Source organism: Sarcophilus harrisii, chromosome 4 (genome assembly GCF_902635505.1).
Source record: "Sarcophilus harrisii chromosome 4, mSarHar1.11, whole genome shotgun sequence".
Lineage (NCBI taxonomy): Eukaryota > Metazoa > Chordata > Mammalia > Dasyuromorphia > Dasyuridae > Sarcophilus > Sarcophilus harrisii.
In genome coordinates this window covers 414,022,320-414,040,485 of record NC_045429.1, presented here as the reverse complement: position 1 = coordinate 414,040,485, position 18,166 = coordinate 414,022,320, and the positions used below count along the sequence as shown (strand labels likewise).

The window sequence follows — 18,166 nt, the reverse complement described above, 5'->3', positions numbered from 1 at the left end:
ACTACATGCCAGGCACTGTGTTTTAACACTGGGGATACAAAGAGCTTACATTCTATATAAAAATAGTGGCCATGTAATTTTGACCATTAATTAGCAAAGGTGGAGAATTCATGAACATCTTGCTTCCGTTGATCTAATATGTGGGTCAACCAAGTCCTTGTTCTCCTGCTCCCTAATTTGGGATCTTTCCACTCTGAGGTGACTTATGTTTATGTTATGAGTAGGGAAGGGTTGATTTTTAAACTTCAGATTCAAAGCATGGGTCAAAATTAAGTTTTAAGATTCTCTGTAGATTCCAGTGATCCCAGCTCCCCTGTCCCCTGTAACCAGATAACTGTGAGGTTGGTTATGCATAAGGATTTTTTAAAAAATATTAAAAGCATTTACCTAGCATAGCCAAATATCCAATCCCACCCAACTAAATGGCACTGTGAATATGGCCAAGCAGGGAATTGATAGGCTTTTTTTTTTCCTTTGGGGCTTCTTTGTGGAGAACCTCATCATTTGCAGAGTGTTCCATGATGATTTAAGAGGGAAAAGCATTGTGATGACCCTTAGGAAAAGGCTCATTAGAGAAAAGGACTATCAAAAAAAGTGGTTTAAAGAGGTTCTTCTTTAGTCTTGTTTCATTATGTGTCTTTCTCACCAAGTTTGGGACTGGCCTTTGTCTCAGCAAATCACTTACCTATCTGGAGTGGGAATCACTCCATTTGGTGAAGGGTGATAATCTCAGTCCCAGGAGATTCCTTGAACCAAGGGACTATTTTACAAAGTTGGGGCTGGGGGAAGAGGGAGGGTTGGTATATTTTTGATAATCAGACATTCCAATGCAATGTTCTCTTTAGAGGTCCCCCCACCCCCTTTGTTAATGTTTATTGTGAGAAACATCACGTACGGTCTTCTCTATTTTCGTATAATAAATGGGCTTTGCTTACCAACGTCACAATGGCAGAGACAGAAACGCACTGTACAAAACTGCAGGAAGATTCAGACTTCATCTGAAAACAACTTTCTAAAACACAAGTTCTTGAGTTTCCTGTTGTCTTCTCTTTGAAAATTGTAGTGCATATGTTAAAAGTGTGTCTATCATTGACAGTACCAAGTCGTGTGCCACTGCTGTACCTGATGTATCCAATCTGGATTAAATGGCGTTATGTGCCACAAACCCCAAAGTGATGCTGTGTGCTTACTGTCCTCCGGCTTTCTACTTCTACCATGGCCCACAAGAGAAGTTATAACTAATGTCCCTTTTGTCCCATTAGAACCATGTGGTTGGAAGAGACCTTAAAGATCGTCTAGTCCAACCTCCCTGGAGGGGAGCTTAGATCCAGACCTTGGCTCGCTCTTTCCTAAGGCAGGATGAATGCACCTCCTCCTGGGACTTCTTGTTCTGTCATCTGTGAGATGACAAAGATGGACACCCATCTAGCTCCTTTATAATCCACTTTACTTAAACCTTGAACAGGAGCAGCTAACACACGTGCCCAGATCTGTACCAAGCCCTTTATCAATATTTTCTCACTTGAACTTCAGAAACTGGGAGATAAAAGATGAGGAATTTGGCTTAGATCACCTCTAAGAGCTTTGAGTTCTAATGCACCATCATCCTGATCAGGACTAGAATGCTCCTACAGAATCCCGAGATAACCATCCAGCTGCTTGCATGAATACTTTTAGTCAGAGTGCTCACCACTTAAAACAGCAATTCTGGCACTGCTATTTTCAAGTTCTTCCTTGAGCTAAAAATCTGCTTCTCTGCAATTTCTAATTGTCCTAATTCTGCCCTCTAGCTACAAATCTGAGCCTTGCTAGAAAGAAATAAAATCACTAAATCAAGATCCCTTCAATTACAAAAAAAAAAAGTTCAAAATGAATTACTTGCTAAGGAAATGGTTATAGAACAGGCAGCTGCCACAATTATCAAAAAGTTCAAAGGAAATCCTCATAAAATGGTCACCGTTATACAGCAGCAAGATTTTTGGTCATTGGAAATGGCATAAGACACTTTAGGACAAATATCAGAGGGGATCAAAAGGCCCCAGTAGCTAGACTATGCTATTTACCTTTCACAGCCAGAGAATGGCTGCTCTGACTCTTATCATCCACTAGGTGTCACCCTAGCCCTATAGCTCTCTATAGACATCAACAACAGTAATCAATACAATTTTCATTATGGTATGCGTGGATATCAGGGCAATGGGCCAATAAACATTCCAAAATTTGTGGACCCTATCAGTATTTTTTGAGAAAACCAAACTACTTCCCTGCCTACAAAGGTGGGACTGAAATACAATACAATCTAAATTGCAACTATACTAGAACTCACCTTTTCTCATATTTTTTAAAATGAGGGTAACTGAAGCAAATTGATGGTATAACCAGAATGAAAAATATGTAACCCAATTTAGAAAATAAACTCTTAAAACATCACATTCGCCTATTTAATAAAGCAATCGTCTAAAAGAACAAAACCTGTGTTACTATCAACCTAAGCTGAGGTATTCTTGGTACAAGAACTTATAACCAAAACACTTTTATAAGACTCCACTATAGACCTTTTGCCAGTTCAAATTGGTCTCTATCTTGAACCAGTCTGAATTAGTAAACTTACTAATGTGACTCATTCCTACCTCCCAGCCCGCATAACCTTTCCCTTTAGTTACAGAACCACACATACTCTGAGATCATCTCGTCCACTGGCCTCATTTTGCAGTTTTAGAACCAAGTTCAGATGGTCAGTCTGGCTAGCATTCTTCCCACCAAGTCACAGCATTTTTCCTCATCAGTACTTACACCTCATCTTCCATACCCAGAATTTTCTAAAAATGTCTAGCAACTTTAGAGTCAGATGTCAATCCTGAACTAAAAACATTTTTTATGACGAGAACGCCTTACAAGCGAACCCAATTGGCTGTATTTGCTGAGGAAGTACAATTTCAAATTTTTTTCTCACAAATGTTCGTGAAAAAGAAAATGTATTTCATGTTTAGCTTCTTTCCTCAGACTAGTCTCTGGTAATAAAGATGTGCTCATCTCTGGCTTATTTTCCAATTTAAAAAATAACAAACACAGAGTAACAGACAAACCTAAAGAGAATCCAATTAATTTCAGGACTAATGGGCAATTTCATTTCTAATTAAGATGCAGTGGCATCCTAATTAAAATTCCCTGGCAATGACAGGCTGCTAACTTGGCTGTATTGGGGGGCCGGGGGAGGGCAAGGGAAAGGGGTAACAAATGGGACATGGCAAGGCAAAGGTAAGGTGCAATGACAGGATCTTTCTTTGCTATGTAATTAAAATCTTTACCACTGTATGGCAGACTGGACCTAATTATGGAATTGCTATTTACATAGTTTTAATTAATTCATCCTCACTTGGCAGTACCATATAGAGAGAAAAGTAAAGCCTCCCATTGCTCAACTTCAGAATAGGAAGCAGACGGCATTAAGTCAAGTTCAGGACCATGGTTGTGTAGGTGTTTTGACAATAAATGATGATTACTGGAGGAGGGGGGAGGGGAGAGGGAGAAAGGTGGAAGGAGGGGGGGGCTTCTGCTGACAACAAAGGAGTAACAGTACTTGTGTTGCCTAGCCTTCCCAATAGCAACACTTTCTGAAAAACCAACCTTGGTCCCTTAAATCTTGGGTCTCTTTTCTTCCAAAGAATCAAGGTTTTCCTTGGAGGGGCCAGCCACACCAGAAAAGAAACACAAATGAAAGCAAGTTCTAACTTCTAGTGACTTGTCTATTGAATAGGCACAATTTTAGAATATAACATTTTGTAACCAGGAAAATAACTTTTTCCTCCCAGAAAAGGTCCACTGAGAGGAGCATCTAGGACACTGTATGAAGGCAGAAAGGGCAGAATAAAGGGTATCCTCCATGAGGTATTGAAGAACCAAAAAATTAAAAATTCATTTTGATTGTCTTCTTTTAGCAGAAATGGGAAGATGACCAGTAAGGCATCTCCCATTCTGCAAAATTACCAGCTTCTTCACTGGGAAGAGACATTTGAAAAGTTTACAGTGAAAACATGGCAGGTGAACATGCCAAAACTTTAGAAACTCATTTTACGTAAATAAATAGTATCTTTCCTGTCTGGGCTTTTACAAAGTTTAAAGAAACATCTCTACTAAAAATCCCTACTTAATTCAATTTAAAAGGGAAGGTGTTCTTGATCCAAAAAAAAAAAAAAAAGCTAGTTTTCGTGTTATCGCTATGGAAATTCAATCTGATTAGAACCATTTTTCCCCCTATATGAAGTCATAATATTTACATCTCAGTTGGATGTTTCCTTGGGAGCAGGTGGTGATATTTTAGGAGTGTTTTAAATAAGGAATGGTATGGTACTATGTTTAGTTTATTTTTAAGGGGGACAGTGAAAAGAATGGTGAGAAAATGATGCACTAAGACTCTATACCCAAAGTTCTCTTTTTCAGAGCCTAAATCTGTGAACTTTCCCAAAAGAGAAAGAGGAAATAGTACCTCACCTGATACAAACCAACCTGAAGAATAAAAAGCATTTCATAGAACCTCAAGCCTTTTAAAGTTCCTCCAAAATGCCATTACAGTCCACCCTATAGGACAGAGTCCCCCAGAGGTACCACTTGAGGTTTCACAGGTCACCACCCCGCATTAACTCCTGAAGATAGATGGTGTTCATGTGATAGGCTGCCATCCAATCGGAGTGTCTCTTGGCGTTCCAGCTATAGGACTGCGAAGCCGCCGCATAGTATTCCTGCCAGGCCCAGTAGCAAGATCTCCAGTAATCCTCGTAACTCTGAGGATTGGTGGGGAACACCGGAGGCTGCTCCCCAGCATGATCGCACCAGCTCTCCTCCTGAGGCTCCCACTGCAGCTGGTGGGGTGCCCGCTTGGGAACGCTTTTCCGGCTGCGCTTCGAGGTCTGGTTAGATCCATCCTCCCTCCCCAGGGCCTTCATAGGGATATGAAGAACTTCCTGGCTTTCCTCCACACTCGGGGTTTCACTTCGATTCAAGGGATGATCAGGAGAAGCATGGCCGGTCATGGAGGCCAGCTCACTCTCTCTCACCTGGTTGTCAGAAGAGCCTTCTAAACACGACTTGTTCCCTTTGCTCTGGGACGATGCTCGTGAGCAGCCAGAATCGCTATCACTCGCTGAATCTTCCGAGCGGCCACTGCTCACCAATGCCCGGGGGCTCTCTTGAGTGTGTCTCCATTTCAATAAACCATTTTGGGGCTGCAGGGCCTGCTCCCCAGGACCAGTGTAATGCCTGATGATCTCTACATGCTTCTCTAGTCCCTCCTTAATGTAATGTTCATAATCCTCCACCAATTCTGAAAAAGTCTCTATGCAGGGTTGCTGGATCTTAAAGGAAGACAGACAAGGGATCTTGGGGAGTGTCGCAAGTGAAGCTTCTCTGGCCTGGTTCTGAAAGATGCTGGAGCTTTCAACAGGGGTCTGAATGTAGTTCTCTACTGGATCTTTCAATTGTGTGGCATAGCCTAGCCCTCTGGAGAGCTCTGCTTTTTCTCTGGTTCCATACTCTGAATGGCTTCTCCCTGGGTGTTTCTGCTTGGGAACTTTCTTTGATTTGACCATTCCTGTAGGACCTGATGCTGTCTGGGACAGAGCCATATGGCTACTCTGAGCTTTCTGTGCCTGAATGATCCGATCTGGTTTCTGAATGGTTTTAGGAGGTTGGATGGGTGCATTAATTGAGCCAACTGTAGACACGGCAGCTTTGACTTCGACATCCCAATCCAAACATTCTTCCATCAGGCCAGGAGGAATTGGATCTACATAATAGAAAAAAGAAAGCATTCATATTTTTCTAATACTCCTATCAACTTACATAAAATTACAGTATGGGCTTCAGGGGTTCTAAGAACACTTTTCTTATGAGCTGCTTTTGGAGTAGAGCAGACAATCTCCTTCCTCAGCAGAAGTACTTCCATCTGGTGGAAGGATCAAAAGGGTGTTGAGAATTCTTTCCCAGAAACAGGACTTGTACTCCCCACAACTGCTGACCTACTGAGAATTCAATTAAACTCAACAAGCATCTACAATATACAAAATATTATTTTGGGGATATAGAGAATGATATATTCCTGTTTCCAATTTTAAAATCTAATTGCAGAGAAGAGGGAAGGATGGGCAAGTGCAAAATATCTATCAAGAAGAGGAAATGTTAAACTATGTGTGGCTTTGACCCAATAATATCACTACTAAGGTTTACACCTCAAAGCGGTCCAAGAAAAAGGAGTAAAAATCCTTATATACAAAAAGTATTTATAGTAGCACTTTCTTTGGTATCAAAAAATTGAAAACTGTTGGAGTGCCCTTTAACCAGAGAATGTTGAACAAGTTATGGTATGTGTACATGAGAGAAAACCACTATTCTGCGAAAAACAATGAAGAAGATGGTTTTTAGAGAAACCTGGGAAGATTTGAATGAAATGATGCAGAATGAAATGGGCAGAACCAGGTGAAGAATTTACAGAGTAACAGCAATACTGCAAAGACAAACCAGTTTGGAAATAAAAAAAAATGTAATTTGAAAAGTAAAATAAGATTTGATTCAGAAGAAGGAATGATCAATGCATAGAAGTACTATGAATAAAATGAACTAGGTCTTAAAAGAAGGGGAGATGTCCACAGAGGAATAGAAGGAAAGGGGATGTAAGTGGAGAGAGAGTACCATTCCAGATTCAGAAAGATGATGTGAGCAAAGGCAAGGACACAGAAAAGAAAAAGATTAGATAAGATTAGATAATTGAAAGCAGTTCAAGATGGCTAGAATGCTGACTAGGTAAAGAAGAAAGGAATAGAAATGGGTTTGGAGCTGGATTATGCTAGGCCTTGAATACCAGGATCAACAGTTAATACTTTATCCAAAGGGAATGAGAAGGCCTTCCAAAAACTACTCTGAATCCCAAAAAGATGACATTATTATTCTAACAGATAAGAAAGGCTTCACTTAAGTTCAGCTTAAACACTGGAAGTACCAAAAAAAAAAAAAAAGGCATAAAAACCATGTTACAAAAAATGTGAACAAGGAGTTGCAGCCCCACTGTCTAGATAGTCCAGGGGTCTCTCCTCCTACAAAGAAACATGCCAACAGTCAATTCTGCTTTTCCACATTAAAAATAACAAAGCCCTTACACTGAGTCCTTGGCTCAGCTACATCCTCACTGCTGACACCTCCTCGTACTGTCACTCAGGGGACTCCTTTACATTTTGAACCATTGCTATCTAAACACCATAACCTAAGTTCGTGACACTCCCAGTGTACCTCTTTTGCCTACCATGCTCCTCTACCCACATCATCTCTGGTCCTTTTGTCCCTTGTCTTCTAACTTGAGTTTTTCTTGATCTCTCTCTTGGCTGACACTTTCTTAGACTGTGGATTTCTTCCCCCAATAGCTCCAGTACCTACCTGCTTCTCCCTGCCTAAGGTGATTTCCTCGGACTTGACCAATGGCTCTCCTAACTTAAAAGGCCTTGCTAACTCCAAACCTTGTCTACCCAGGCTGCCAGGCTTCTCACCCAAATCTCATAGAAATAAACATCCACAAAAACTTCTCCACATCCTCAAAGATCCACTCTGGTTATTACATGCTGAAAGTTTCCAATTCATGCTCTTTATCATGCTATTCCGTTCAGCCAGTCCTTAAAAAAATGAATATTTATTCTTAACACAGTTTCCCCAAAAGGGGGCTGTGCTAGCCACTTCTCTGGAAGTAACATACAAATATGAAAAGTTAGTATTATTTTTAAAGCACTCTACATACACACTAACCAAAGTGGATTATACAACATACAATGAACTTCCCAAAGAAGACCATGTTTCCATTTTGCCTCTGGAACCAAAACTGAAGACTTGACCAACTATATATACTGTTATTGATATCAATTGCTTGTCTTCTCAAAGAGAAAAGTGAGGAGGGAGAGAGAGAGAAAGGAACGGGAGGAGAGAATTTATTACACTTGTTTTGTTTGATAATTGTTTTTAAAAAAGTATTACATATAACTGGGGAATATTTAATGAAATACATAAAAATGTATTTTTAAAAACTACATACTATTAAGTAAAAATTGCATGTAACTAGGTAATATTTAATGAAAAAGACATATTTATAAAACCATATACTGTTAAGTGTGGGATTAAGATTTTTTTTAAAGAAATTAATTTTTCCAGATATATTAATCCTGATTAATATATTAAGCCCTACATTCTAAATAGTATTTAGTTTGCTTAGTTGATTAAAAAATAAAGTTTTAAAGTTATCTTTCATTCATTCACCTGTGAAATTCAACACATTAAATACGATCTTTCATGAGAGACAACACTTTCCTCTAAAACTTCTAAAATACTGTTTCTTCTAGTACTTTTACATTCTACATTAGTTATTTGTATGAATATTTTCTCTTTTCTATTACATCTCAGGCTTCATGAAGACAGGAGTCATATTTTTATCTATCTCACCCATAAAACAAAAACAAAAAAAAATTTATCCCGTCAAATGTAACAATACTTCAACATGCCTTTTTTTTAGTATTTATTAACAGTTTCAAACATAACGCTTAAAAATAAAAGGATAGAAAGCACAAATGACTAAAAATAATTCCATCAAATTTTGCGTACAGATCAATATAGGTCCCAAAATTTGAGAGGTCAGAGAGAATAATCTTTTAACAGCCCTCATCGTATACAAACAAAAAGTTATTATTCACCCCCATAAATTAAAGCAGAACTAATGTAGTAATCTTATATATCTTGTAGCGGGTAGACAACAAATTTCTAATTAACACAAACTTTACCTGGCAAACAGAGGAGGTTAAGATTACACTTCTGGGCAATTGTCATCATCATATTTTCTTCCTCTCCCCGGCAACAATAGGTTACAGCTAGCCCCAAAGTACCTAAAACAGAAAGGTGTAAAATTATACGTGTATCTAGACATGAATGATACCTGCAATTCCAACTATCTCATATGGACCCTTTCCTCAAATAAAGCAAACCATATTTTTTTGTTTTGTTTTGTCTTTTACCAAAACGTCCAGCTCTGCCAATCCGATGCATGTACGTTTCCCAGTCCAATGGCACATCCAAATTTACAACCAGATTCACCTTCTCAGCATCAATCCCACGTGAAGTCTCAAAATGAATAAGATAGCAGTTGTTTACTAAATAATGTTCCCTCATATTATTTCAAAACGTACATTGTAATTTCCACCCAAAAAAAAAAAAAAAACCAACTATACTACTTTGGCACAACCACAGATGAAGAGCCAAATTAAGGACAGTAGTGTATTTGGAAGGCTGGATGAAGGTAAATGTGTTTTCTAAAAACTTCATGTGATGTAGAAAAAGTACCTGACTTGTATTTAAGTTCCAACTCCTACACTTACTATCTAACTTTGGGAGTCTTTTGAAACTCAATATGCCTGTTTTTTCATCTGAAAAATAAATATATCAAATGCTGCATAAATATACGCTATCATTATGTGAACTATTATTGCTTTAGCTTTAAGAAAGGGACAAATATCAAAGCCATTTTAAGAAACCCATTCCACAGAGCTGGAAGGAGGCTAGACTTTCTTCTGATATTTTCTCAATACACGCACATAAAATATGCTAAATCTGTACATTTGAGAACTAGAACATGTGTCAAGATGTATTAGTCATCCAAAGTGAACAGGAAGCTTACCAAATCTGTTGAAATGAGGACTCTGCAATGGAACTGCTTCAGTTTGGCCATAGCATCAAGACGTTGGTTTTGATTCATACTACCTGAAGAGAGCCAGGGACATCAAATGTTTTATAAGCTCTTTAAAAGCGCTTGTACTGCTGCGTTTTGCTATCACTCAAAAATACATCAGAAACAGCAACTCTGAAGATTTTAAATAATCTATTTTGAAACTTCACTATCTATGATTTCATTAATACAGCTAAGTCCTCCAACTGTTGCAAATTCTGGTCCCTTCAAATTTTTGCAGTTTTGATAAACTGATAGAACATATCTGATAAGGCTCTCCCAATGGAGCTAAGCTGGTCTCTAGAGATCAGTAAATGGGTCCATATAGAGTCTCTCTTATTTGGAAGGACTTGCCAACGCTTGTGCTGTTACTAGCAAAGCTTTCAAGAACCCACAATGAGGTATAAGAGAAAGATTCCAGTTTTTCTTCACATTTCTCCCACACTTAAAATGAAAATAGCTAGCATTTATAGAGGCTTTAGAGGTTTACAAAGCATTTTACTAGAATTATCTAATTTCCACTTTACAGATGAGGAAACTAAGGCTAAGAAACGTTAAGTGACACACACAGCTGGTTAAAGGATCTGAAGCCAGACTTCAGACTCCAGGTCTACCAACTATCTAGCTGCTACATGATATGACACTGAAATAAGTTTCTTTGAATATGATTCTTAAGGAGCTACAAGAGGAATAAACCTCTTAGAACATGGCTCTAATAGAAATCTTTTAAGTCCTCACAATTCACACTCGCAGTACTCTCTACTTACTGATATTTTTCAACAAAAACATACATATTACATAATAAATGTTCCAACAACGATGATGAAACACATTGGAGAGAGGCTCTCAAATAGCTGGGCTTAAGGCTCTGTTCTCCACCATGTATGAGCTGTGTGAAGTCACCACATCTCTGAGCTTGTTTTCTCTATAAAGCAGGGATGACATTGAACCATCACCTATCTTCCCCCCTCCCCCCAAAGGGTTTTATAAGATAAAATGAGACTAATGTATGTAAATCGTTTGGTTGCTACACAAGGCATCATAACCGCAAATATGAGCGCCTATCCTGATTACAATGAAGCTTTAACACATTATACTTTATACATTTTGAAGGATTTTCTGACCCAAATTTAAAATGTTTTTCTATCAGAAAACATTCTGTCCCCAACAGCTACTAGGTAAAACTATGGCTGAGTCACAAAAAAGAAAATCTCAGTCAACTTATTTGCTGTCTGAAAAAAAAATAGCACAAATAATTCATTCCTACTAGTCCAAAAGAGATAATTTTAACTACATGGAAGGAAATGGCAAATTCTTTTATCTCCCATAAAATAATAAAATTGTCAACTCTATTCTGTGGACATCACAAACACAAATTCCACAAAGATAATATTCTAAGTGAAACAATATTTTGGGCTACTTTGAAATTACAGAAAAATTGGGGGAAATCCTTTTTTTAAAAAAAGGATCACAGTAAAATTTAAATAGCAATTCTTTATTCAGAAGTTACTCATTGTCTGTCTCAAAACTACATCTGACATACCATTTCTTCCTTCTTCCTTTGGGAACTTCATTCCAAGGTGCTATTACAAAAGTTAAAAGAAGAACTATTTACCTGAAATGCACTCAGCAGGAAAGCCCTTGGATGACAGGATATCAGCCAAATGCTGGGCTCTAGGGAAAAACAATGTAGAGAACTCAAATCTTATGATTATAGAATCCAAAAAATCTTTCAGATTCCCAGGAATATCTTTCTCATTAACCCAGCATCCTAATATTAAATCATATTACCTGCTATGTAAATTAGAGAAGACCAAAGCTTGATTAAATGGAATTCTACTGAATAATTCTTGCAAGTGTTGAGTCTTTTCTTCAAAAATCTTATGAGGCAAAGGATGTGAATTCACCACTTTGTAATACTGCTTCAACCCTGTGCAAAAAAAATTTAAGAATCATCAGGATAGAACGAACAGGTATCATGCCATATGTCAAAGCATTATTACAAGGGCTATAACAGATGTATGCTAACAACTGCCAATGGGGGAGAAACTATCAGAATATCATCAACTTAATAATACGCCAATGGACATTATCGAAAACCTAGACATACCAATAAGACTTGGGTCACTGGAATTCAGCCTTACAAATGTGGGGTCTCTCATGTACCTCGTCAAAGCACTGGCCAAGAATTCAGGGTAGGTAGCTGATACTGCCAGCATCTGTTTGTTGGCAGGCAGAGAGGAATAAATCCAACTGAAGAATAACAAAAGAAAAATAAACAATCTGGAGATATTTAACAAAAGCATCCCATGGAAAAGAAAGTGAAAGATATTTATACATATTGTTTTAGTGGTAAATCCAGTTGTTTTTCTTACTTTATTTGTTCCTGGAAGCTTCCTTCTTCTAGAAGTTTATCTGCCTCATCAAGAATAAAAAGACGGATACTGGCTGTGTTCAAGTAGTCAAGTTCTATTAATTGTTTAATTCTGCCTATGTTTCAGAAAAAAAAAAAAACAACACTAAATAATAGTGAAGAACCAACTATGTACAAAACAAACATTTAAGCATTATACACACATTATGTACATGTACACATACACATACAGAGTATCACTTTTTAAAAATCTAAACTATAAAGATATCATTGTTGGAAGCCCGAGAACAGACCAAACACTATTAGTTATATTTCCCTAATTCTTTCCCCAGCTCTTATTCAAAATTGTGTGTGTAGTCAGTCAATAAGTCAAAATGGAAATGAGGCTATGAATTCTAATTAGTTCATTTTAAATAGTACTTATAGTGCCTACTCAACATCTAATAAACATCTACTGCATGCAATACACCTTCTCATATTGTGAAAAAGACATACGGCTAGAGGCTGGATTTCAGAGTTTAAGGACTTAGATTCACATCCTGCCTCTATATAGACTGGCAGTATGACCTAGGCAGGTCACTTAGCTTCTTTAGATTACGAGCTGCAGGGTCACTGTCAGGCTGCAATGGTCAAAGGACCTCCATCTCCCAGAATCCTGTGTTAAGGAAATCACATATACAGCTCCCTCCTGCCTGTCCCACCCTGCCCTCCCCAAAAAAGTACCACAACACTGTAAGGGACGGGGACAAAGAAAAAAAATCTGCCTACAGGAAGCTTCAACTAGGTCTGGGATGCCAACATAAAATTAGACATATTCCCTCCTGGGAATTCCCATTTCAACAACATTTTAGAAGGATAAACTACCAACTCCTGGCTGGCTTGCAAATTAAGATAATCGACATCACATTTCCAGAGATTAAAAATTAACAGCTGCAAACTGGAAGGCCCGCCAGAAAGTAGCTAATCTTTCACACCGTCTTTGGAACCGTTTCACCCCAAATAACATTTATCATTTATTCTCAGAATCTCAATTTAAGAGGACTGTTTAATTCTCAGAATCACAGATTTAGATTATGGACCTCAGGTCATCTGTCTTACAAATAAAGTCAGAAAAAGTGATGTGGCTCTTCATCCAACATTGCACAGGCAGGAAATGGCAAAGCCATCCCATGTTCTTGCTTAGGAAAAGTACTCGATTCATCCTCACAAACTTACCAGGAGACCCAACAGCAATATGGCATTTTTTAAGTCTGGTCTTGTCTTGAGATAAAGGCGTCCCTCCAATAAATACGTGGCATTCTAAACCTTCCATCTTGATGCCAATGGCCGTGATAACGGAATGGATCTGCACAGCGATCTCTCTCGTGGGAGCTAAGATCAAGATCTGGAGAGCGGGGGAGAAACCAATTCTCTCTTCAGGATGATTTTTATGGGAGGGAGGAAAAGGCCCCGTGTGGCTCCAAGCGCCGGTCCCCCCCCACCTGCCCCACCACGGATGGCAGCACGATGTCCCCAACACGGCATCCAGGAGGGATCTCCGTCAAACCAAGTGAGGCGGGACCGGCCCTTCAGGGGCCCGAGCCGGCCCTTCAGGGGCCCGAGCCGGCCCTTCAGGGGCCCGAGCCGGCCCTTCAGGGGCCCGAGCCGGCCCTTCAGGGGCCCGAGCCGGCCCTTCAGGGGCCTGAGCCGGCTGAGGCTCACCTGGGTGGCCAGGTTTTCGAGGATCAGCGAATCTAGAGCCACGGTGGAGAAGACGCAGGTTTTCCCAGTGCCAGACTTGGCCTGCACGATTAAATCTGGGGAAGGAAAGCCGGCCGTCGGTTACGTCGGGTACCGGGGCGGTCGGCCTGCCCGCGCGCGCCCCCTCCCCGCCTGACCGCAAGCTCCCTGACGGCAGCGCTCCCGGGGGCCTCCCGCTAACTACTATTTACAAGATTACGGGGTCCAACAGGCCTCCCCCGGCCCACACGTTAGGCCGTCCCTCGGAAAGCCACGTGCACCGCGCAGGCAAGAGCCCCGACCCCGAGAAGCCAGCCTGGCCTTACCCAGGCCGCAGCGGCCCAGCGGGATGGCTTTGAGCTGCACCGGCGAGGGCCGCTCGAAGCCCGCCGCCCGCAGCCCCTCCAGCACCGGCCGCGACAGCAGCAACGACCCGAAGTCCGCCGGTTCGGCCAGCAGCACGTCCCCGGTGCGCGCCCGCGGGCCTCCCACGTCGTGAGCCGTCCGCAGGCTCCGGCCCTGCCCGGCTTCCCCCGGATCCGCGGAGGGGTCGGGCCCCGGGGCCAGCCCCGCCACCATCGCGCCGCCGCGAGTATTAGCCGTCGCCGCCGCCGCCGCCGCCGCAGCCATACCGCCCACAACCGTCGCCGGATCTCGCGAGAGGGGCGGGGCGGGGCGCCGAGAGAGCCGCGCGAGGAAAGAGAAACAACTTTATTGACAAGCCGTCCAGAGCGGAGACGGACAGTCGAGGCAGGCCCGGTAATAGTGGGAGAGTGGGAGGGACGAAGAGAGGGAGAACAAAAGCCAATAGAGAGAGAGAGGGGCGGGATCCAGAGAGACTGGAAATCAAGGGCGGGCCGGAGGGGCGAGTCAAAGTGGGAGGAGGGTGGGGCCCGTAGGAGAGGAGGTCTAAGTGTGGTGCCGCCTGCCAGCAGAGGGCGCCACCGGCTCACACTTTGGTGTGTCGCTCTGGGATTCCTGGGCGAGGCTCCTCTCCTTTTTCCCCTTCCCCCACCCCTCCCCTGGTGACTTGGGTACGGGAGGAGTCATGCAGCCCAGCCCCCGGCCCAAGAGGGTAGGTCAGCCGGGTCCCTCGAGTCTACTGGGGGCTTCCCCGCGCTTGGAAATCTCCGGGGGACGCAACGGCTGGAACCAACGAAGCCTCTTTTCAGACCCTCCCCCTCTCTCTCTCTGCGCTGAGCTCGCCCCGCCCCCGACATCCGGGCTATTGTTGTCCTGACGTCACGGCCGAAAACATTGTAGACGTCATAGCGTCATCACAAAGACGCAGCGAGCGCCTCGGTCCCTGAAGCCTGAGGTCCAACCGATCTTAGCTCGATTGTTTTTCAAAAATAACTGGACGTCCAGCATTGTATTATCAGGCGCCTACTATGTGCCGGGGACTGGGAAACAAAAGGAGGCAAAAGACCGTGCCCGCCCTCCGGGAGCTTCCAGTCTAATGGGATACGCGTAAAGCGCTTAGCGCGCTACTGGCACACAGTAGGCGGTTAATAAAGGTTTCTCCCGTACTCGAAGAAAAAAAATCAGGCAGAAATAACTTCCGGGGTCAGCTTCTGGCGGTGTATGCAGCGTTCCGCCCCTGGAGTCCCCCCCCTCGCCCAAAAAAACCCTATTTCCCACAGTGATTCACTCTCCGCCCCCATGTGTCAAAGAGGGACCGGACTTTCAGAGAGGGAAGGGATCAGCCTGGCTGGAAACCGGGCCGAAGTCCACCGGCGGCGTGGTTCTGTGGGTCTGCAAGCCAGCCTCCCTCCTAACCCATCTACTGATGCTCTTGTCTGCTCCCAAGTAGCAGCGGGCGTCTGTTAAACGCTTACTCTGTGTTGATGCTGTCCTAAAAATAGGAGCAAAAATAGACCCCGCCTGTCCTCAGGAAGGTTCTAGCGAAGGAAGACAAGAATAGCCAATAAGGGTTCATTAAAAGTTTTCTTTGTGGGGAGATGGTGCTGAGCGCTGAAGAAGAAAATAAAGGCACAAGGCGGCCCGCCTTCAAGGAGCGCACTGTCTGATGGGAGAGGGACACAAGCAAACCACTGTATGCAAACGAGATGCTGGATAAGTTGGAGGCGATCTACAGCCGGCAGACGCGTGCTTTAAGGGGGATGGGGAAAGCTGCTTGTAGAAGGTGGGACTGCGGCTGAGATCTGCGGGAAGCTGCAAGGCAGAGGTGGAGAGGCAGAAAATTCCTGGAATGAAGGAGGGCCAGAGATGATTCCTGCAGGCAGAAGGGTCCGGATCACAGACTGTGTGCGCAGGGCAGTAAAGTGCAAGGAGATTGGGAAATTAGGAAGGAGCCATGTGGTGAAAAGGCTCTAAAAGCCAGATAAAGGGTAAAGATAAAGATATTTTATCCTGAAGGTGCTAGATAGCCACTGACGTTCATTGAATGGAGAAGTGACACAGTCAGACCTGCTTTTTGAGAAGATAAATTTGACAGCTGAAGGGAAACTGGACTGGAGGGGAGAGAGCCTTAAGGAGCAGAGCTCCAGGTGTGAGATGATGAAGGCCTGCCCCAAGGTAGTGACAATATCAGGTGGTATTGTCAGGTGATATACGGGAGAGATGTTAGGAAGGTCAAACCAACAGAACTTAGTAATGGACTGAATGGATGGGGAGAGTTCTGGGAGAGAGAAAAGGGATAAGAATATGGCTTTAGCAGTAAGCCTGGGTTCCTGAAAGCATATAACAATTACAACCCACAATAACGGGGAAGTTAGGAAGAGAAAAAAGTTTGAGAGGGAGATGTTGTTTAGTTTTGTCCATGTGTTTGAGATAATTACAGGACACCTAGTTTGAGATTCCATCAGGCAGTTGGAAATGGAAGTCTGGAGATCAGAAGCGATTGGACGGGTAAATTTTAGAATCAGCAGCATAGAGATGATAATTGAATTGATGAGAGTTGATTAGATCACCAGCTGAGGAGAGACAGAGCCCTGTTGAGTGATTCAGATGAAGCTCTAGCAAAGGAGAAGGAATGATCAGATAGGTAGGAGGAGACCCAGGAGACAGTGGTGTCATGAAAACCTAGAGAGAACAAAGTGGCAAGAAGAAAGGATGATCAAAAGTGTCAAAGGCAGCAACGGTCAAGAAGATGAGAACTGAGAGAAGACCTATTAATGGATCATCAGATTTGGCCATTAGGAGAGCATTAGTAACTCCAAAACTGGAATCCCAAAATGAATTTGGGAATCAGCGATTTAATGAGAGTTAAAAGAAGGTTCTGACCTCAAGTCATAGAATTGACTGGAATAAGAGGAGTAAAAGTTGGTAGCAGGAAAAGATCAGCCTGGAATCTTAGCTGAATTTTGCTATGTGAACCCTTTAACTATGCATTAAAAGATCTTTAGTAGGGAGGAACTAGCCACTAATCTCTATGGTAAAGCCCTGAATTCAGCAGCAGAGAGTCACCCAGCAAGGAGAAAAAAATCAGTGAACCAATCACACCCAGAAGAGATGATGTAACGGACAGTGGAGAAAGTGTTATTCATTAAAGATCACACTGTCAGTAGGAGAAGGTACATGAAGAACAGATGTGAATAACTAGGAAATGTGCAGGAAGGAACTCATGTATAGGAACATGTGTGTGGTCAGGGCAAGTCACATCTTCAGTACTGCTAGATCACACTTCGACTCTCCATTCCATCATCTCTTCTGACCAGGGTATCTATATTTAACTGAATGTGCTCTCTCCACGGATCTTATTTTGACTAAGGTACTCTCTGCTACTATATGCTGGTTTTCATAGCCTTCAGGGCCATATATTGGGAATAAAGCACTTGATATGGTACTTGGAAAGAAAAGGACTCTCTTAGTACATAGTTGAGATCAACAAGCCACCATTCTGAGCCAGAAAGCCAGCAACAGTTTCAGATTAAATATATTCTTTTGATTGCCTTTCTCCAGATATTAATTCCCAGGGACTCTCTCTGAATTGGGATTAGAAATTCTTTTAGCTCCCATTAAATCTCTGATGTCAATCTATATCACCAAAAACCATTGAGGAACTCACCTCAACCCAATACAAATTTGAGGCAATATAAATCTCCATTATGTTTCTGTAATGCAAATTATATTTATACATATACATATTGGCATGCAAATAAACCTAGAGACAAGAATAAAAAGACTTCAAGAAGCCAAGGGACTATGCCTTTGCTTGTTTATGTTTCTGATTTTATTATCCATATCTGCCAGCAAAAAACAAACAAACAAATAAATTTCCAGCTGTATAGCATTCTGGCCATCACAAAAGTAACACTGAGAAAGGAATATTTATTAAGCTCCTACAGCACTGTGCTAGGCACTGA

General features: G+C 42.0%; 1 protein-coding gene across 1 annotated transcript; it reads right to left on the bottom strand.

Moving 5' to 3' along the window:
• Positions 1 to 250: 250 nt before the first annotated feature.
• Positions 251 to 15,032, bottom strand: DDX20 (DEAD-box helicase 20). The gene is made up of 11 exons (XM_031967297.1): positions 14,165 to 15,032; positions 13,821 to 13,915; positions 13,335 to 13,503; positions 12,121 to 12,235; positions 11,856 to 11,998; positions 11,537 to 11,675; positions 11,361 to 11,419; positions 9,698 to 9,780; positions 9,039 to 9,144; positions 8,808 to 8,909; positions 251 to 5,782 (listed from the first exon to the last, which is right to left on the bottom strand). Exons 1-11 carry the CDS (start codon positions 14,466 to 14,468, stop codon positions 4,617 to 4,619), a joined length of 2,481 nt encoding a protein of 826 aa, XP_031823157.1. The 5' UTR covers positions 14,469 to 15,032; the 3' UTR covers positions 251 to 4,616.
• Between the last annotated feature and the right edge of the window lie 3,134 nt (positions 15,033 to 18,166).